The sequence below is a fragment of the Typopeltis vanoorti genome, chromosome 1, assembly GCF_054136105.1.
Source record: "Typopeltis vanoorti isolate ZY-2024b chromosome 1, IOZ_Tvanoo_1.0, whole genome shotgun sequence".
NCBI classification, from domain to species: Eukaryota; Metazoa; Arthropoda; class Arachnida; order Uropygi; family Thelyphonidae; genus Typopeltis; species Typopeltis vanoorti.
Window position 1 is genome coordinate 164,313,207 of NC_143549.1, and position 22,251 is coordinate 164,335,457.

At 36.8% G+C, this 22,251-nt stretch overlaps 1 protein-coding gene across 3 annotated transcripts in view; it reads left to right on the forward strand.

Moving 5' to 3' along the window:
- Window positions 1–5,691: 5,691 nt before the first annotated feature.
- The window catches only part of LOC150110598 (protein slit-like), a 225,022-nt gene continuing 208,462 nt past the window's right edge, over window positions 5,692–22,251 (forward strand). For all 3 annotated transcript variants that reach the window (XM_090395071.1, XM_090395078.1, XM_090395085.1), the window contains exon 1: window positions 5,692–6,284. In XM_090395071.1, the coding sequence (XP_090251197.1) occupies window positions 6,091–6,284 (194 nt within the window). In that variant the 5' untranslated portion in view covers window positions 5,692–6,090. The remainder of the gene's footprint in view (window positions 6,285–22,251) is intronic.

Consider the following 22,251-nt stretch of genomic DNA (forward strand, 5'->3'; position numbering starts at 1 on the left):
TTGTGGTTTTTTTTATCGTCAGTTTATCTAAACTGACGTTCTGATATTGTAAACAACTAACCATCCAATTTTCGTAATTAGATTGCTTTTCCTTCGAGCAAACTTGTAACACGATAGTAATGAGGCATCGAAGCGTAAATTATTTTATAAGAACTAAAGATTTGTTTTTATTTTTCATTTCAACACACGTGGATGACATCTCGTACCCTGTTAATTGGGTATTTATGTTGGTATGTTGAATACACATAATTCGCATTTTAGTTTTAAATAACTGGTCACTCACCTCTATTTCGAATACGCAAAAACTTGATGGGGAGAAGAGGAAGGAAGGGATATTGCAGTTCACTTCCTATCAGTAACCTGTGTTGGAACGAAAGCAACTTATCATTACAAACCCTTGCAATGAGCAGACGGAGGTAATGGGAATTGCTGTTAATTCACTGGATGGTATGTCCGAGGTTATTGGCTGTGCTATGATGTGGTTTATTAATTGCATATAGATACTGTTAAGGAAAAGGGTTTGAAACATTACCAGAAAGAAAGAGTTTCTTCCACTAAGTAAAAGAAACATTAAAGTTAACCCCCTTTCACGAAGCAAAGGAAACATTCACAAAAGCAGTCTAACACAGTCACAACTTGAATGTTACGACAATTTTACGAAGTTCAACAACTTCTGTCGATTCACAAAGTGATTGGTGATATGAACGAATTACTTTCCATTTACTTAACGACATAGGATGACACCAACTCCAATAGATGTTTAGGAGAAAGGTATGAATTCTGAATTACCAATGAGAACTCCTAAAGGATCATTCTACTAATTTCACAAAAATCAGGCGTTAGCAACGCAGCTCCCGCACTGAATTTTTAGTGCGCCTTCAGAGAAATTATTGTAAACGGCTTTATTTGTGCCTATTAAGACGAGAGACCACTGATCATAAGTAGTTTGAATTGTTGACGTCATCTAGTTATCAATGCGACTGCTCTCACTACTCTTCACACCACTTTCAAACGTTGTTAGAACCCTTTGTCTTTTAGTATATGTGTGTTTTGTTGAATCACTCCCGCTATCAGTGCAAATATAAAATACTTTGTTTACAAAGATATTTTTAACCTTTATAATGGATAACGTGAAAGGAAAAGAACGTACTATTTTAATAACGATTGGGAGGAAGAGTATTGCTTTATCAATCTTAATGGCAAATGTATTTGTTTATTATGCCTGAAATGAGAGAAAAAATGCGTGTGTCATGAGCCCTCCGTAATTTTCGAATTTTATATTGCGCTCTTCATATTAAGAAGGTTGCCGACTTCTGGTCTAAAGTATTGATGTAGTTGGTTATTTGTGAAACAGTAAAGGTCCATCAAAACTTGAAGTTATTGCTCAATCTGATCTGCTCACCATTGAATTCCTTTTTCAAATAAAAAAAAATCAAAAAAATTTAGCTCTGCTGAATCTGAACTGAATGGTTGTCAAGCAGGAGTTTCGTTATTTCAGTGTGGGGAAGGGGAGGGAGTCCACACTTGGAAACGATAATTACACACTGACGTTCTAACCAGATGACCTTGAGGGTTATTTGCTGATCTCAGATTACATCAATTCAAATCAGAAGAGAAACAATCGAACATGATGATAGTTGGTTGGTTTAGAACTATCGCCAGGTAACTTTAGCCATTAGAAGTTCGTTTATTCTTAGTCCAGAGACATTTCTTAGTGCCGAAAGGAGAGTGACAAAAGACCGTTGACGGGAAATACGAGTTGGAATTCTATAAAGTATGCATGTAACTTTAAAGAAGCCTTTTCAGTAGAAGCTGTTATCCTGACTCGCAGCAGAATTTTTCACAAGAATATTCTGACTCTTTCAACATAGACAAATCAGTCCCAGAGGATTTGTAAACAACAGACAGAATAAGCTGATCTTCGAGTTCATTTTGTGTAAGTTGGGGACGTTAGTGATCTTACAGTAAAAGGCCTAAAATTAGGAATATATGTCTCATGAATGAAAACACTGTAGAACGAGTGACTGTTTACATATACTGAGATCACCAACATGACTCTTTATAACATTATTTGTTGGGTTATTTTTCTCTGTCTAGACTGTACATTTGACAACTTATACAGAAAACTTGCAATGCGATATTCGAACATCCTATTGCAGCTTTAATTAATCTGGAGATATTTCTCGTATAATGCTTTATTTATACAATCACTTTACAATCGAAAACATTTTTTGATCAAATATTCCAGATAGTCAGAAATCCAAAACAACCAAAAAGAATTTTTATTTATTTATATATTACTTGTTAGATACCATGGAAAGAAAATTCACCGAAATTATCGAAAAACTTTTAAATCACAATAACACTCACTTTTCGTAAAATTTATTTATTGTATATTTAATATACGAATAAATCTGAATTCGTAAAACCATAAATGAAGAAGAAAAAATTAAGCACTTGTGACCATTTAATTAATTTGTCACCACTGCTCTAATACACTTCCGTCACTGCAAATTAACTTTGATTCAGACGAGTTTCGGAGTTGATGTAACTGTTACTTTTTCATGTGAATATTTTGCAGAAAATAACTTTTCAAAATATTTGCGATTATAATGCGATAGCTAGAAAGTGAAATGAGCAATGAAAATTGTCGACTTCTCTTATTTGCTTATAATATGAAGATTAAGAGGGCAATAAAAATGATAGATTTCCAATATACGGACTCCCTCTGACGTTTGTTTAATTTACTTGAATTCCTGAAATAGCAGCACTTTGATATTTTCAGGTAGAGAACTTGACACAAACTTTTTAAGAGATGCATTTTATAAACATATGTTTGACCAGCTGTTGTAGTTGTTCTGAGTGTGTAGCCGAAGCAGCTAATACTGTCAGATCAACGAATTATGTCTGTTAGTTGGATGTTTTTCTGGCCAGTTTGATTTCTAGAAGGATAAGTCAGCCACATCCATATGAAATCAACTAATTTACCTTCGGATGAAAAAAAAAAAAAAAAAAAACCGTACTAAGGTTCTCGTTTGAGCAATATTTTGTTGTTGTTCGTGAAGCGGTCTCAGACGGAAGTGGCAAGTACCCTCCGAGGTACTCGAGTTTCATTCTGCAAAATAGGTACTAAATTAAAGTAATCTGAAATAATAATTAAATAAATTAACAGTAATCAACAACTAATCAAATTAAACTAAACAACTAAATCAACATTGGTTATTTAGGCAAGTGTATTATTTTTGTTAATTTGCGATTTGCATATTTCGCGGGATAAAAAACCCGAGACTGACGGGGGGGTTAGTGAGTAGAGAGAGAGAGAGATACAATAATAAGAAAGTCAAAAGACCATCATTTTTGACATATTTCATTTGTGGTTCGTCCACCAGAGCTCTACTACCAAAGTCCTAGTTGTCCTAATCAATGAGTTGACTAATTTAACCCCTCCATTGGAAAGAACTGGGTCTAATCACATCATATAGTGCAAGAAACCTGTATAATTTTTTCAATAAAATGTGAGTCCAGTCTCTCATACTAAGATGGAAGAGGATTTTATTTTACAGAATCCATGGGTTTTCATCTCCCATGTCTGTTACGTAAACAGACATGGGGATTTTCATGACAGACATGATACTTGGCATTTAGTTGTTTGGCTGTCATGCGAAACAGCCCAACCCAACCAATTCTAATATCCCTGTTAGGGTTCACCTAGGCCCTGGATTTATTTCAATGCCATTCAGTGTTAATGCTGCCGAAATGCCAGGCTCAGTACAAATAGAACTGCTTGAATTTCAAAACAATTCTTCTTTGAGAGAAAAATTATTCAATGTGCTCTTGCTTACATTTTATAAAGACTACATTTCTGAGGACGCATTCCCTAATCTTTGCCGGCATACTTTGAAGATGTGCGCTTTGGTAGGAAGCACATCTTCCTAACAAAGATATGTGAGCAGTTCTTCTCTAGAATGAAGCATGTGAAATCCAAGACAAGAACTCAGATCACGGACCAACATCTCGAGAATACTCTGCTCATAGCGATTTCCAACATTGATGCCAACATCGACAATCTGGTCAAGGAAAAACATTGCCAAGTTGCCCATTGACTTTGTAAAAAATGAATGTTTTCTTCATTAAATTATCTTATTTCAATATCGATTGTATTTACTTATCATGAACCCGACTCCTACCTACGCTCTTAAAGCTGAGTTTGTTTATTTTTATAGGATTTTATGTAAAGTATCAAATACACAGCGTTCCTTGTGAATCTGGAAAGCATCTTACAATTCTAAATACCGCAGTATAGCTTAGTGGCCCGCGGACTTCGTTGAAAATTTTAATGCTGCCCGCACTGTCTGAAAGGTTGAAGACCCCTGACCTAGGGCATTCCAAACTCATTCAAATATGGAAGCGACATCTCTGTGGAAAGAAAATAAAAAAATAAGTAATAAATAAGTACAGTATACTAATTCTGGTCATCATGCATAGAGACAGAGTTTAAGAAGCAGTTCAAGTCGACGTTGACCTGAGCGTGGCGAATTTATAATTTTCTGTAATGTCTATAGATGACATTCCTGCTGCCGTACAATAGTCTGTGAATGACACCCTTAACAAAAACTAATTTTCTGTGGATTGCTGAAGAAAATGATCTATTTTGCAAAGAGACCCACCATCATGTCCATGCCTATTTAAAAGGAAAAGGAGCTCTGTTGTAAAGTCCTTTTCCAGATACTAAACATCACCTTAATATTATGCAATATGAATGTTGCTGGATCGAATAATATATGAGAGTTGTTGCTCGTTTCAAAATAACAAAGGTTGCTACAAGGTTTATTGCAGCAACATTGTACTCAACTAATCTTTACCCTTTAAGCATGACTTGATCAATCAGTTATCCTTGATTGTTTATGACCATAAATCACTAGAGTCATTTCACTACCCATAACTCTTGCAGGGCAAAGTTGCATTTATTCGGCGTGTATCTGACTGTTTCTTATCTTCATATTTTTCTACGCTCTTCTGGAAGTAGAAAGAAATGTCTGTGGAGCTTTTAATAGTACTTTTCGGAACTCTCATCTCACAGATATCATTAGCGGAATGTGTAACTATCGTTTATGACCCCTTTGGCTTTCTGATCAAGGGACTTGTCCTCCTTAACACACACATATCATTAGATAATGGATCTCCTACTACGAAGACGGCTTCAAAAACTGGCAGTGCGCTGTTGTCGTCAGCCTCTTGTGATCTGTAATTGACGGCGGTAGGTCAAAACCTCTTACGTATCGGGACGAAAAACTTGGAGGAGAAGAAGAAAAAAAAAAAAAAAGCCGCCTACCCCGCTGTCCCGATTTATTCGTAGACTGTGAGATGTTTGGCAAAGGTTTACCTCCCCCCTCCTCTCCCGTAATAGTCGAGTCGTAGTTTCCCATACGTGACTCTCCGGAGTAACCGGTACGGCGGCTGCTGCTGCTTGCTGCACGTCCAGGGTTAGCCAATCGAGTGACTGTCGTCGGAGCAACCAGTCGCTGCGGGAGCTCGGTAAGAACCCTCTTCAATAGTCACACCACCGTACAGGGCTATTCTTTCGTCTGCTGACGGAAAGGTCAGTCGAGTTTCGTGGCGTGGAGGTGAAGTTACGCTTGTGTTGTTAGATGTCGGGTCGCGAGTGATGGGGATGGTGTTACTGCTGTTTTTGAGTGACCGTGTCGGCGACAAATAAGTCGCCCCTCCGAAGTTGCATCCCTTCCATCAGTCCGGCGAGGTTAATCTACGGAACTAAATGTTGTACGTGGCCAGTGGACGGCATTAAGCTTCGGGAGAAAGAAACGAAATTTTGTTACAAGGTTCTCCGTCGACATCAGATGTTGGAACAATGGAAACTTAGCCCACTGTGTAATCATGGCAATGCTACTGACAGCCACTTTTCCAGCCAGATAAACTATCCGTTCGTTATCTGGCTTGTAGTACACACAGATTAAGGGGGAAACAGGCAACCCCCCCTTTTGCACGTGCAAGATCCTCCTTTTATTCCGGTGCCTGTGTTGTGTGCGTGTTTGTGTGCGGTGAGGGCAGAGTTGCCTTAACCTTTTCAGTATGTCTAAGAGGCAGCTGTTCACCGTTTTGCACGTGGTCGCATTCGCCCCTCTGTTTCTGTGGCTGACACCCAGCTGTGCCTCTCGCCTATTCGGCTGTCCTATTGAATGTGAATGTAAGGGGCTTACTGTGGATTGTGGTAATCGTGGACTGAAGTCTGTTCCCCGGAATCTACCTACGGATGCCAAACGAATGTAAGTACTTAATGTTAGTATTACTTAGCACTACGCGAAGATAGTCGTAGGCGGGGAATATCTCTCTCTCTGTGTTTGGTGTGAAGAGCCTTTACACGTGAAGAAAAGCAATAAATCGAAGAGAATTCTCTTCGATTTATTGCTTTTCGTTACTATGAACTTAGCCTATCCACTCATTATGATCTCGTCTAGCTGACATGTGATACAAGAATGAATTTTTTTAATGTTTTGCTTCCTCACTGATGAATCATTAGCCAACTAATGAGAATATACTTCAGCATAAATATTATTCATATGTTTGATGTTTTCGTATCCCAAAAGTAACATCTTTCAAGTAGTTTTAGTAATTCATACAGTTATGAAAGCATTCCTTAAAATAGGCTTCTGTTTGAAACGATTCTGTATTTGCATGAAGGACATTTGGAAAAAAAAAACATCGTGAAGCGTGTTTATAGTTCGAAGTTTACGAGCATCGGTAGTATTGATAGACCATGAAAATGGAGTGGTTATTTCCTTGTTTATCCACCGACAAAGAAGCTTTGCATAGTTTAAAAATAGTTTTATGTTACGCCGTTCAATTAAGTTCCTTATTTACTGTAATAACTTCTGTAAAGGTACATATTTGTCAGTGCGCCATCTAGTGACAGTTAGTAGAGATAATATAAAAGTTGTCTCGAGTGAAATTGTATTATTGAAATGATAATGTATGTACTAAAAGAGGTTTGATAAATCCTTCAGAATGAAAGGATTATTTGAAATTAACAAATTAACAATTTGAAATCCGTGCCAAAGTGAAGCGATTTCGTTACATCTTTTAAGAAGAGGGATCTTATTTTAAAAGCTGGTTTCGGTTATTCAGTTTACTATTTAAATAACATGCACATAATCGGGATCTGTATATGAAAGAAACAAAACTCCTGTTCTTCCTATTCTTATTAGGAACAGGAACAGTGCTTATTGGGTAAAGTGATAAAGGTAGATTTTAAACAGAACTGCAGTCCTATGAGGCCACAGTGTTGAGATGGGTACTTCATAGACGATAATTTCCTTTAGTTTAGGAAAATATGTTGAAGAATCCGATGTTTACGGAAAAACATGACCAATGCTTGTTGTCCTGGATGGCCGAGTGGATAGTATTCACCCACTAACGTACAGGTTTCGAATCCAACTGTAAGATGGATGTTTGTGAATGTCATTATGTGGTAGATGAATTACAACCTTGTCTATTGGAGGTCGCGAAGTGCCTTGAAAAAAAAATTCCGCGTTTAGTCTCTAGATAAATCTGGATTCTAGGTTATGTAGTCTTCAGCACATCTATCCGTTTAATTTCAAATAGCTGGAGTTCGCATTTTTTTAATGGATTGAACAAGGAGGAATGCAAATAATTGCAATATCCTTTCACGTTGCGAATATTTGTCCTATTGAATGTATCTTGTATAGAAATCTGTTGCAAAAATCGGATCATGTTTTAATTCCTCCACTTTCTCTGGCATTACTAAAAGTTCAGGAATATTTCCAGATCTTCGTAGCTTCTCTTAGTTTGATTTTACACTCTCCAAATAGAAGTGAATAAACGCAGTCATGCTCCATCACTGCTATCCCAGAATTCCAGAAAAGTTACGTCACATCCGCTTTCCCGTCCATACTGTCATAAGTGCTGTTGGGAATTACTAGAGAACTGCGGTTCTACGTTCAGTCACGTGTTTGCAGCATTACCCTTCGACGTGCCAAAGCCACTATAACACTATACAATGTTTCTTCCTCCCCTTTGCTTTTTTTACCACCTATGTTTATCGATCCTATTGGCACGTCCCTTCCCTTTTAATTAAATGCGGAGAGGTTGCTTATGTCCCCGCAATTCTCCCCCGCTTTGTAGCGAATGAACCAGAGGTGGAGTGTTATTGTAATCGCTACTAGGTGTGAACGCCACATCCTCATATTTTGGGACGGTTCATGCTCAACAGTTCTTCAGTTTATTTAGTTCTTAGTTAAGACGGACGAGTTGCTGCTCTCTGCCATCCTTTTATGCTGCCGGATCTAGGCTTCCTCATTCGATCAGAAATTGTAGTTCCTCCGATGGAGTCCGTAGCGAATGAATCAATGCTTGAAACTTACACGCAACCTGGCTTGCTATGTACCATTTTCAAACTTCCATCTACACAGACCATCTAACTTTTGAGAAAGCGCGCCGCTGTGACCATTTTCACTCCCGAATTGCAACACTTATTGATTGGCACAACTGATGCGTATAAATCTCTGCCCTCAAAGTAAAAAAAAAATAATGGGACAAACGTTCTACTTTTTCACTTTTCAGAGCGAGCGCCAAATGTCTATTTTATTTTTGTAGCATAGGTCATGATAATGGAAGCTCGAGGCATTCTAAATTTTCCGTATGAGAACAAAAACAATTCCTTTGGTTTCTTAGAAACTTCTGAACCGCTACCGAAATCAATTATTCTGCTTGAATATGGAAAGAAAAATCTGTTTTCATTCAATTGACAGCACTGTGGAATCGAATCCCTTTTATACCCGATTTTTGGTATAAAGGAGTAGAACTTGATGTCATGTGGAAGTAAACGTTTTTCCTCTGGGAAACTTGAATCGCCTTACAGAACAGAAAGAAAACAACTGAATTACGTACTTACTCGCCTCGTGGAATTAATTAATTTAGCGTGATGTTGAAGGAGAAACTACGACAACCTACTATCACGTATAAGCGGATAAGTTAACAACTATCTTCTTCGGGGCAAATGACAGCCAAAGAAATAATATCTGAAACTTCGACTTTGTCGAGTATCTTAGCCTAATGATCAGTATCTGTTGACGTAGAGGCCACGTCATCCAGACAAACTCTAGGATACGGAAATTTGTAATTATTTTTATCCCAAGTGTCATAGCACGAAGAAGTGTTGGTGCCCAATTAATTCTTGTTTCTTACAAATCTTTCACGGTGAACTCAAATCGAATCTGGGCTTTGAACTCCAGGGTGTATTTGGGGGCTCTTTAGGGAGGAGGGGTACTTCTTACCCATTCTGGTAAGAAGTATCCGAAGAGTCAGCGGATGAATGTCTTTAAATAGTTGCTGCTTCTTTCACCTTTTCAACAACCGAAATGTCAGAGAAGGTTTCCATAGATAAGTAGGGGATTCTTTAGTAGGTCTGACTAAAGAAATAGTTGAGCTATTGAAGAATACTAAGAAAGCAAACAAGTCATGCCGCAACACAGATTACAGGCCTGGACAGATTAGAGTTAATGTGCTGTGCAGTCATCTCTGGCCGAGTGTGTGAATACAACCAACGTCATGATGGATCGCCTTCTCCATAGCGCACATAAAACCACGCTATATTTACTCGGGGCGGGCGAGAACGTGACGGAAGGGCCGCAGTAACACCGAAGGCCGCCAGACACAGACGAAAGATGCTTTGTTTGTGGTGTGTTGGCTAAATACAGGAATTCAACCCCTGGTGTTTGGAGCAGTGACTCTCGCGGTTGGGCATCGGCTCAATTCCCTCGCGATATCTTTCGGGTGTTCGCTGATTACTCCCACCCTCTGAGGGATGCTAAAAAGAACTCCACGGTGAATTACTGACCTCAGACTTGTATACAGGGAATGTTTCGTGTCATCTACTAGCCTCTTCATGAAGAGCGACATTAAACTTTTTATTGTAATCGTCAATCACGTAATTTGTTTCTTATTTGTCTTATCGAGGCTCTCTTTAAACTTAGGAATAGATTGATAAGAAAACGTTTCATGGTATATAATGGCAACCTTTTTTCAAGTTTAAAGGACAATGGTTGACTGCACGCACATTATTAGAACAGGGAGTTTGAAAAACAATAAATAAATAGAACATTTACGGTATGCAACATTATTATCCATGATTGAAATTCACGCATACTTCACGCAATTTATTGAAATATACTGGAACTTTATTATGGGCAAAGTCGCTAAAACATTGATACTGTTGATTGAAGATTTATCTAGTATACCTGCTACCTGGTATACGCAAGCAGAACCCACTGATGCCATGGGAACGCATCCGTGTAATCTCACATTCGTCTTGGTCTGTTTACATCGAAACCGTGCACTGACATCTCTGCATCTGATATGCGCATGCTCAACCTACTGTTGCTATGGTAACAAAAACATAGATGAAAGAAAAACTATTTTATTATATAAAGATATTCTGAAAGCGTCTACTCTTTCACATTATATGAATATTACTGCTTTAAAAGTTAGCACACTGAGAGTGACTGATTAATATATGCAAAAAAGCGGAGTCCAAGTATCCGGTGACATGAAATCAGATTAATGTTTCTTCTGCCCAAATGAGTTTGTTCGTGGTGTCGCTGAAGTGGTGGACCATTACGGTTCTAAAGTGTCCATAATTCATGTCTCTTGGGTCCGTATTTAGGAGAGGTGAGTTGAAATTAAAGTTAATTTACTATATTATTTAGGAAGTGAGACAAGACAGGTAAATTATCCCCATGACACGTTACATATTGCAGGTGTCAGATCCAGACTGATGGCTCCATTAGGTGGCAGCGAACTAAAGAACGTCAGTAAGTCAGGTGACAATACGAGCCTACGATTTGTTCATTTGTAGCTAAAATTCAACTGTTTATAAGCTTAAATGAATTGATTAAAAATTGTGAAACATTTCATAAAAACAGACGTTAAGCTAAAAAGTTCTTAACTTTCTTGTTTTATTTTTGATTCTTAGGAGAATTTATTGATGGAGTGGACTACAATTGCTCCTAGTGTCAAGTAATCTGTTGTTATACCGAGGGGGGGATGGTAGTGGTTATCTTTTACTGATGTTTTACACAGAGGATTATCCACTGATACATTTATCATGGATGTAATTATCTCTTCCCAGACGATGTTGAGATCCCTCAGACAATCCCTGCACACACCCCGCGGACTTTTCGTTCGGTTGAGACCGTATTTGGTAGTTGAGGGATAGGGGGTGTGTGTATGTGTGCTGGGAGGAGGGACAATTAACAACCAGTGGTTTTTTCGGGAACGAAAGAAGGAGACAAAAATTAATATATCGGTAATAACTGCTCAGGTGGGAGGGGCTGTCAAGGTCGATGCCGTAGATACTGGTTGATGTGTTTACTGTGCACACACATAGATTAAATTAAATGGCGTTTCCAGAGGTAGACAAGATGTTACACCCCTTCCCCGGGTTAGGGCACGCTAATGGTGGCGGATGTCCTTATGAATAAGAATAACGCAAACTTTAACTGACATATCTGTTGGGGGGATCTAAGATAGCTGATGGCCCACATGGGGGTACGAGAATGAGGGAATAGTTTAATTGGGAATTAAAATATTTAAGACATCCGGTTTTAGTCAATACGTCGCTTCCGTTGCATTGACAACCGTTTGATTCTTCTTCAATAAAATCTCGTTTTTTTTTCCGTTTTTTTTTCTTTACTGTTCTACCGGCTGTTGCCGGACTCATCAGCTGGGCTTCTAGTAATATGTAAAGCCATCCCATTTCTCATTATATATATATATATTTCGATCATGAAAGATAGTAAATCTACAGTACGTTAGTAACGTTGCAAGTCACTATGGTTTTTTATATTTTTTATTAATTTTTTAAAAATTTTTATTCATTTTTATCTGTCCCAGAAACCCCGATATAGAGTCAAGGATGAAACTTTTTCAAGCCACTTTAGCCCTCCAATAAGAGGATTGGAGGGCTAAATCATCGCCAGATGGATTTCATCACACTAGCGATGAAATCCATCTCCCACCTAAAGACCATCCTAAGACATCCATGCCAGAGCGATATTCGAACCCGCAACCTGTTGGTTGGATAGTAGGTACGCTAACCACTCGGGCAACATACCTGGACACATAAACTAGGGCCGGAAATTTTTAGAAAATAAATAAATGTTTTAAAACCGATTTGTCTATACGATATATATTCTCAAAAACTGGATGAAAATCATTGGCCGACCTATGGGACACTGGACGGACATCCTTGCTCTATCTAAGTCCCAGCAAATTATATTTCTATTCTTGCTTCTATAAGCGAGATTGAAGCTGATTTTATTTCAGGTTTTTTTTTAATTCTTCACATCACTGCTTTGATTTTGTACATCGGAACTGCAGAGTTATAAACGTAAGCGTCTAGAAAAAATTGAAGGTAGACATCACGAAAATATTTTGAGACCCTTTATCATCAATAAGAACAGCAAAATATAAAATAAAATAATAATTAATTAATTAATTTAATTAAATAAAAACTTGACTTCTTTTCATAACTGTGTTAAAGCTAAGTTTGCTGGTGGAGATTTTGCACATCTTCCTCCTGAAAAAATAAAAATAAAAAAAAACTGGAGTTGGTGTAAGATTATTTTTCGTAAGCAGAGGTCCTCTTATGTTTTCACCATTCGAAAATAATACTGTACGTCTACCCTGATAATTTGATTGTAGAATTTTACTTGCTTTTCCTGTAGTTTTTTTTTCATTTTAATTACTTTGAAATGAGTAAATACTGACATCTACAAACCCATATCAATCATTTGACTTATAAATGATTAGAGCTAGTCGTATCTCAAGATTTGAGTATATAATGCATTGTCAGATTTAAAATAAGTAAGAGTGCAACGACCCACTGACACCCTGACTACAACTCAGAACTCATCGGCACGCATAATTACTGACCATTTCACAGTCTGCTAGCATACGAAGCTTCTCCTGTACAGAGGGAGGATCTTTTGGTCCTGTTCTGTAGGTATACTTTAAAAGAGTAGTTGACAAAAATCTGCTTCTATTAATTCTCCAGGTCATCGACTTTATTCGCTGCAGGAGTTTTATTTCCCTTTTCCTTTTGGGTATGTTGATTTCTTTTGCTACTCTTGCGCCACCTGAGGAAGTAAGTACAAAACGTCCTACTTGTGATGAAGTTTTAATAATTTGTTCTCGAGCGAAATGACATTCAATAAAAAGGGAGGGAAAATGTCAGTGTAGGAAATCGAACGACAGAAACGATTATTCAAGACTTGCATATCGTGAGGAGACCTGGAAATAATTTGTGGATGGAATATAATTACGTTCAAATTGCACGTTATTCAAGCGTTGCACAGGTTTTTCTTTGCTATAACTTGACCAGACAACAACACTGAGCAGACGTGACTAGCGTGGTGAATTGTAAATGGCAGTGTCGCAAAAACATAACAAAGAGAAAAGATTAATGAATTAAAGGTCTTGTCCCGAGTCTTTCTAGGAAGCTGTATGACGTGCTGTTTATTTCTTTGTGTCGTTTTTTTCTTACTTCGTTTTTTTTTTTTTTTTTGGTAATATTGCGCCAGTTAAATTGCTTTCATCACTATTTAAATAAATGCAAATGTGTTGTTAGCTTATTATCTACGTAACAATGTGAAGCTCATCGTCTGTAATTTCATGTTCTCACTCTTGGCAACCACTGTTGGATGTTTTTATTGTTAAGTGTGGTCATTTCGTGACGCATTCTTGAACTCTTTATTAAAGTTTATGCTGTTAAACTAGTTGTTTCCTATTTTAATATAATAGACACAAGGATGCGTGTTTTTTTATAATCGTAATAGGAACGATGCCAATAACCTCTTTTTATAGGAATGTCGCTATTTCTCCTTTTTTATCAAAACATGCAACGTCTGATAGAAAAAAAACATAATATTAAGTGTTTTTCTTTAAATCCATGTCTGTCTATTCAAACACGGCTATGAGAATCGTACACTTGACCTATTAACCTCCACTTGTTGCCTAGTGAAATGACATCTTCCTTTGGTATCCTAGCAGCGCCCCTCACTTCCTGCTCTATCAAATGAGAGTTAGCATCATCCCCCTTATCTATTCCCCCATTAATACATCTCACTAAATTTCAAGTGGGCTATTTCCTTGTTCTATTGCAAGTTTTTAAGGTCTTTGTAACTTTCTTTTTAGAACATGCTTCACCATTTCTAATTTTATGTCATGAATTAGTATGAGGATCTACGATGTTTCAAAACACTTGTTATTTTGATGACTTCTCTACGGGGAATGGAGAAAATCATTGTAAAAAAGATACAGTTTAGAATCTCTAATTGCAAAACTCAAATAATTGACGATGAAGTCTGAGCTCTCATTAAATTTAGATGATGTTACTAAAGGTGTTGGTGAGTAGTTTTGATTTCCTTGCTACGTGTCTGGTTGTGTTTCAAATTGTAATTAATTTTAAACTTGGTGAGTATTCAGTCATCAGAGTGGCGAAGTTACTTCCTAAACAAATTTCCTAACAGTTCCTACGCGGATGCATTTCTGTAGTGAGTGATGCATCTGTCGTCGTATTTCCTTAATGTTTATTATACGCGCAGTGCATATCATAAGGTATAGTTGTGCATTCAACTGGTATTCTAAGTCAGCGCTTCCCAAACTGTGGGCCGTAGGTTTTGTTGAGGGGCCCCGTGAAATAATGAAAACAAATTTAAAATGTTTTAAGACTAACTAATTTTTTTATTTTAAAAGAAACGTATTTAACTTTTATTATTTATTATTTCTTTTTTGTTATTTTTTATATTTTAATGGAAAAATTCACACATTGGTGTTGGTTCACAAATTTTGCTTCCTGCGTATTTCGGCGCTTAATGAATATTACTAAATATTGCTTATTCATATGTTTCATTTCAAAGCAGTGGTTAATTGTATTTACTTTGAATACTCTCCGGGGAAGCTCCAAATCTTCCTGTCCCTTTCATCACGCGTGCGTTCGTAATCAGGGACTGTTGATATTGACTTTATATACATATCAAAACTCGTTTTATATTATCACTGTCATCCGAGCTAGTTTTCTGTTACCAATAAAAGTTTCGCATATACTTCACACATGAAAAAAAGCTTAAACAAGTTCATGTGGGGAGATAGTAACTCCCTTGCAGTGGTAAACAACACGCCCTCCCTAACAGCCACTATACTGCAGAGGCGATAAAAACAAGTACTTTTATTATGCCAGTGAATAAGGTATGAGAAGTCTGTGTGATATATTTCTCAACAAATAGTGCAATTAGAGACAACTGGGATAAAAACACACTAATTAATAGTCACATGTCCCCTCATACAGAAACTATGCTGTATAGACTGAGAGTATGTTGCATGGGCAAACACAGTATCTAACTAAAAACTATTGTTATTAATTAGATGTGTGTGAGTTCGATTTCCCAAGGCAGCAATAAAATTCAACCGAACGTGTTAAAATTCGTAAAGGTGTTAAAACTAAGTAATATATATATATATATATATATATATATATATATATATATATATATATATATATATATATATATATATATATATATATAATGAATGTTATAGCAGTTTCACATATGGAATTCGGTTGAAGAGAGTTAGCATTTCAACTCAATTGTCAGCTATGCTTTTATCTTTCGGTTGCGCGATCTTTTGTTAATACCGCACCAATCATATGCACGTTTTAATAACCTGCCTTTGCTGTCTGTTTCGCATTAGGCTTAATTACCTTAAAGAGAGAAAAGTCACAAAAGAGAAAAATGTTCCTGGTCCTGGGATTCCCTTATTCAGGTAATATTCACTAATTTCATGTTATCAGTCTGTGGTGTGCTAGTATCGGTAAGTGGTGATATTATCTGATCTATTCTACGTTAAAAAATTTAACTCTGAGATGGATAAGTGGCTGATAAAAAAATTTAAAAAAATTCCCGCGAACAATCAGAAGCAGAAACAGACTCAAAAAAAAAAAAAAAAGGACAGCATTTCATATTTTACCAGAACAGCCCGCATCGTCTTCATAACCAAACGGTAAGAGGCAAAAAATGTAATATATGCATTTGATTTTTGCAATATTCGCTGTGTATGTTTTGTATTGAATATAAATACAATAAATATTATAATAATATATCTCTCTATTACGATTTTTTTTCGAGGGGGGGGGGCTGTGAAATATTTTAATTTTTGCAAAGGGGGGCCCTGACATCCAGAAGTTTGGGAAGCACTGGTCTAAGTTATGGAAGTAACAATGTGCTAAATTAGTTGATTTTCGGGATAAAGGTTTTCCATCGTTGAAAGTAGCCTTTAGCAAAAAACAATCAAAGACACTGTTATTCAGTTTATTATTATTGTTGAAGAAATTTATTCACATTTCTGCATCTGCGTATTTCATTGTTACTCTCATTTTTACAAATTATTAAAAAATGCAAGGAAAAAAATTGATATAATCACAACACTAGTTCTTGAGATGAGCTACTTTGTGTTGTGATGAAAGTGCAACAATACAATATATTAGAGACGGGAAAAATATTATTTGGCACTCTGCGAATTATTTGCACAAATTAATAATTAAATGTCAAATAAATTTTTGTAATCATATTGTTGCCATGGCAACGCATCGTGGTATGACTTTGACTGTATTAGTGTTTTGATTATTCTAGTTATTTTTTCGTTTTGTTATTCATTCATTTTCTTTTAATATTTATGGCTTTCTAATGACAATGAATTTCTTAATTATTTCTTTCTCGCATATGACTTTTATCTCTTATTCTTCAGTTTTCCAATGCCATTATTCTGTCTAATTTTTAAGTGGTTTAATTACCTTTTTTATTTTTTTTACTTTTAATTTTCTTCCTATAACAATATTGTTACCTCCGCGACCAGTTTAGAAGCAGCTCTAGAAGTGGCATTTTTAGTATTTCTTACGAAGTAAAGTAACGTGTGGACATTCACAATTTCCTTCTATCCAAACATACTAAAATCCAGAGTCCAAAAACACGAGGTTCAAAAATAGTAACCATTGCTGTGCATGGGGAGAGTTGGGGAGTGGGGGATAAAAGTATTCTGCTGACTTACGAAGTCTTCGGTGTCAGTTATGTGCCATTACACGGAGGCAATGCGAAGAACCTCTCTGTTTCGTATTTATTCTTGTGATAATGAATACAGATTTAGGAAGAACTCGTGGTCTTTTCTGTTGCTAATGTTAATTAAACATTAGCAACAGAAATGACCACAAGTTCATCACGACAATCAGATGTTTGTTACATTGCTAGCAATGTTACGACAATTGGATGTTCTTTGCATTGTTAGCAATGTTACGACAATGCATGATAGCAATGTTACGCCAATGACCACAAGAATATCACGACAATCAGACGTTCTTTGCATTGTTAGCAATGTTACGACAATTAGATGTTTTTGCATTGTTAGCAATGTTACGACAATTAGATGTTTTTTGCATCGTTAGTAATGTTACGACAATTAGATGTTTTTTGCATTGTTAGCAATATTACGACAATCAGAAGTTCTTTGCATTGTTAGCAATATTACGACAATCAGAAGTTCTTTGCATTGTTAGCAATATTACGACAATCAGAAGTTCTTTGCATTGTTAGCAATGTTACGACAATCAGAAGTTCTTTGCATTGTTAGCAATGTTACGATAATCAGTTGTTTTGCGTTGTTAGCAAATATCAAGACAGTAAGATGTTCGTTGCATTGTTAGTAATATTACGATAATGTTTATTGCATTGTTATTAATATCACGCAATCAGCTGTTTACTGCATTAGTAATATTGCGACAATTGCTTGCTCATTGCATTGTTAGTAATATCTTTGTTCTATATAGAAGCAATTAACATTAAAAGCAGACGGGAAAATAAAAATATCAGTTGCCCACATGAATCAATATCTCCAATGGCTCAATCAGTCACAAACCACAACATGAAGTGTTTATCTTGTGTACCAGCCTTGACTTAGTTAAAGCGTGTTTCCGGCCTCCAATTACCTTAATTATAAAATCGCTAATTACTCACGCACACCTTAACAACTGTCGGTTTACCTGCAATATTACGTTACCGCCCCTTTTGTCGTTGCGTTCTTTCTAGTTGGCCTTGTATTCTTGGGCGTTGTCGTCATCAAGGAATTAATTATCAATCCTCGCATCTGGCGATGAGTAAAACAACTCCAAAGATTATGTGGTTTGGCTTCTTTGCTACCGACACCGCTGGCACGTGCATAAATATCCTACTGTGGGTGCTTCGTGAAGCGTGAAATGCACGCTGGTGTTCGTTTCCTACGTGTCTATTTCGTGTCTACCTGGCATTACTTTTACATTAGGTAGAATTTCTAGGAAATCTGAAAGAGGAAGTACGTCATGAATACGTAGAGAAACAGGAAGTCATTCAACTAGAATTAAGACTTTAATTGATATTTCTGACCAGAACCCTTTGAAGATGATGCACCTACAGAGGGTTGAAAAAAAAAAAAAAAGACATAACAGGAATTAAAGTTTGGATCAAGCGTCAAGCGAACACAATGCCTTCATTATTTATCTAAAGTGTCTCTATAAATTGTTCTGAACTGTACTATGATAGCTACACTTAAGATAAAGAAGTCTGAGCATGTTAGATGGTTTAAACTCTTATTGTAATAGTCTAAACTATGCTTAGGCATAAAAAGAAAGCCGGAAACTGCAACGAAAACATCTTTATTACAAGCGGAGCGGGACAGCGAGTATGAGGTGCTCCAAAGATGGGGGGGTGACAAAATGTTATTTTAATTTTGACCTCGTAGATCAGTGACGTCATCACTTAATCTCGGTAACAGCAAGAGTAAATGACAGGGCATGTGTGAAACCCAGCAGCTAGCAACTTGCAATTCTAACGCCCTTGGAGAAACGGGGCAGCACTGAGCGATGCACGTGATGACTGTTAAGAGTGTGGAGAAGATAGAGAGAACAGCAGTTAATCTTTGCCCTGGTGGCTATTACCCGTATTAAAAACTGTGCAAGAAATGAAGAAGAACAAGTTTTTGTTGGAGGACGACCACAGTTGCGTCCTCGCCGGATCACTTTTAAATGCTTTCTTAAGACACTTTCGGTGTATTAAAATTCAGACAACGCTCAGGGTTCAAACTACAGTGACCCGGATAACGCCACGAAATGGAACTGAAAAAAATCTAGAGCACACACAGCTGAGCAGGAAGTTTTTTTTGTTTTTTTTTTCATAGAAAGGATCTTTGTCATTGAGTGGTATTCATATGACAGTTTAACACCAATTGGTAGCACCCTTTTGGCACTTTATGAATTACCAAAGAAGAAGGAAAAATAAAGAAGGATAAATTGGAGCGAACGTGCATGCAACACACATACACACACACACACACACACACACACACACACACACACACACACACACACACACACACATACACACACACACACCCCATGCTTATTATTGCTATCATCTCCTTAAGAACGGAATAAGTACGATTCTTCTCTTTTCTTCTTCTTTTTTTTCTTTTCTTTTCGTGCCTTGTAAAAGGAACATGGAAGCCGGATTGCTCCTAAACAGCAATCAGTGTTATTATATACAATGATGTCCAAACCCTAAGGACGAACACTATTTCTGAAGATTACACCCGCAAATTGAGACGAATCACTTTGTGGCAATTTGTGAAGCGAACGATTTCGAGGAGAAAGCAGATACACATTCAAATTTTCGAATAGCGTTTAAAGAGGATCACGTGGTAGCACTCAACAGGATAAAAGGCAAAAGACTGCGCTAAGATAATTGTGTATTGAGGAATATTGAAGAAGATCGCAGAATTATTGATATCGCCAGAGAGTTTGGAATCTCACATAGCAGCGTTTCAAACCAATGGAATGTGTTCCAAACGTTTGCTACGAGGTCGCTTACGCTCTACCACGGAGTATGAAGATAGATTTTTGTTATAACAGCAAAACGTAATCGACGCAGCATGGCAGGTCAGCTTGCAAGTCGGCTCCATTCAGGCACAGGTACGCAGATATCTCGACGAACTATGTCAAGACGTCTGTGACAAGTAGGCTTCTACTTCCGAAGGTCTGTAGTGTGCGTCCCTTTATCCACAGCTCATCGTAAAGCAGGTTTTCAGTAATGTTTTATCGATAAAAATTGGACAGGACACCGATGAGGGATAATGTACTCTTTAGGAAGGAGAACCGTTTTAGTCTTTCCTTTGATTCGAGACGACACTTGATGTGGGGTGGAAGTGGTACTGCTTATCATCGCGAGAATGTTTTTGAAAGGGATAGATATGGCGGTGCTGGGATCATGGTGTGGAGAAGTATTATGCTTAATGGACACACCAAGCTACAAGGGCTGTAACGAAGTTCTTCAACGTCATGTTTGATTGTTCTATGGCGCTGCAGGTGAAGAATTAATTTTTATCGATGACTTTGCAATACTAAATCGCACACAAGCAGTGGAAATACTTCTGGAAACCGATGATAGTAATCGAATCGAATGGCCAGCACGCTCACTAGATCTCAGCCTCGTAGAACACGTTTGAGATGCCATAGGGAGACGCATTGCTGCTTGAAATTCCCCTCCAGAAATCAAATAAGGCTTGCTCTGAAGGAGGAGTACGCCAGTTTTCCTCAAGAACTCCTGATCACTGGTGCAAAGCATGGTACGACGTTGTGAGAGTTGCATCGCAGTTCTGGGTGGGCAAATTCCATACTGAAATGTCTCTTCGCATAGTTTTTTGTAAGCACTGCACATTAATTCCTTAACTACGTCCTTAGGAAATTTGTGACTTTTGTCAAAAGCGTATTGAAATTTAATTTGTACGAAATTTATAGCACATTTTTGTGTAATGCAATTTATGAATACTATGCTGGCAATAAATTTGCGTCCACATTTGGCTGAAGTTCACAAAAAGGTTTTCATATACAGGTAAAAATGTAGTTCGTTCTTAGCTTTTGGACACAAGTGTACACGGACATCCATGTAGGGTTACCTGGTGTCATTGCACTTACTAAATACTGCTTTTATACAAACTGAAAACTCATTCTACAAAAACTTCCATTAAACATAATTTGATGTTGTTCATATTTCTAACAAATGAAAATGAATGCAGCGAACTACCTAATTTCTTCAGCAATCCACCTTCCTACTTAACTCAGAGAAGAGTTCTGTCTCGGATCTTTTAGATATGAGAAAAATGCTAATGCGGTTGACAACCTGTAATTACAAGTCGGTCTTGTCCTTCAGCGAACATCCAGGAATTCAAGTCTTTATTTTGTCTCCCTCCCGGGTTTCTTCTTGAGAAAATTCCTCCCTTTTAGAAATTTGCAAGTGTAAAATGCGCGATGAATGTGCTAGGATGGTTGCGGGATGGTGAAGTGACAAACACACGTTAAGGGGATGATTGGAATTCGCATCAAAGTATCTTTATGTATCTATCATTTTGTCAAATTAACACTACAAATAGTGATTTAAACATCTTAGGGGCCTTTTTTTTATCATTTTTTTTTCTTTTCTCTAGAAAAGAAAAAAAACGAAAAAAAAAAAAAACTCAAGACGTATTAAGCTCCTTGAAAATAGCTTAATACCTAGTTTTCTTTAACTTGACTTATAATACTTCTCATTTGTTTCAAGTAATGATAATAGCAAAATGAAAATGTTTTACATGCATGAAATGTTTGCAGATTATATCAAACCTGTTACTTTCCTATATTAATGAGTTAGCCGTTCTCATATGGAGGCGCCAAGTTTTTTTTTTTCTTCTTCATCCTGAAAGCTGTTTTTTTTACCTCATAAAACAGACAAACCGGCCAGAAGAACACACGCAATGAACATACCCTGGCCGCTTATGATTTGGAAATCCTAAATAACAACAAAAACAACCTAAATGTAATTAGCCAAGGGGTTTTTCTAAGTTTATATAGTAACTTCTTTCCATCTTAGGAACATTCTAATTTCTGCTGCTTTCATTTTCATATAATCCTTGCAAATATTTATCATAATAAGTAATTCATTTTATGTAAAATGTTAATTTTAATAATGTTATATATATATATATATATATATATATATATATATATATATATATATATATATATATATATATATATAATAACCGAGTATAATTAACAATTCTTAAATAACCATTTACACATTGTGTTGAGATTAATGGACATAC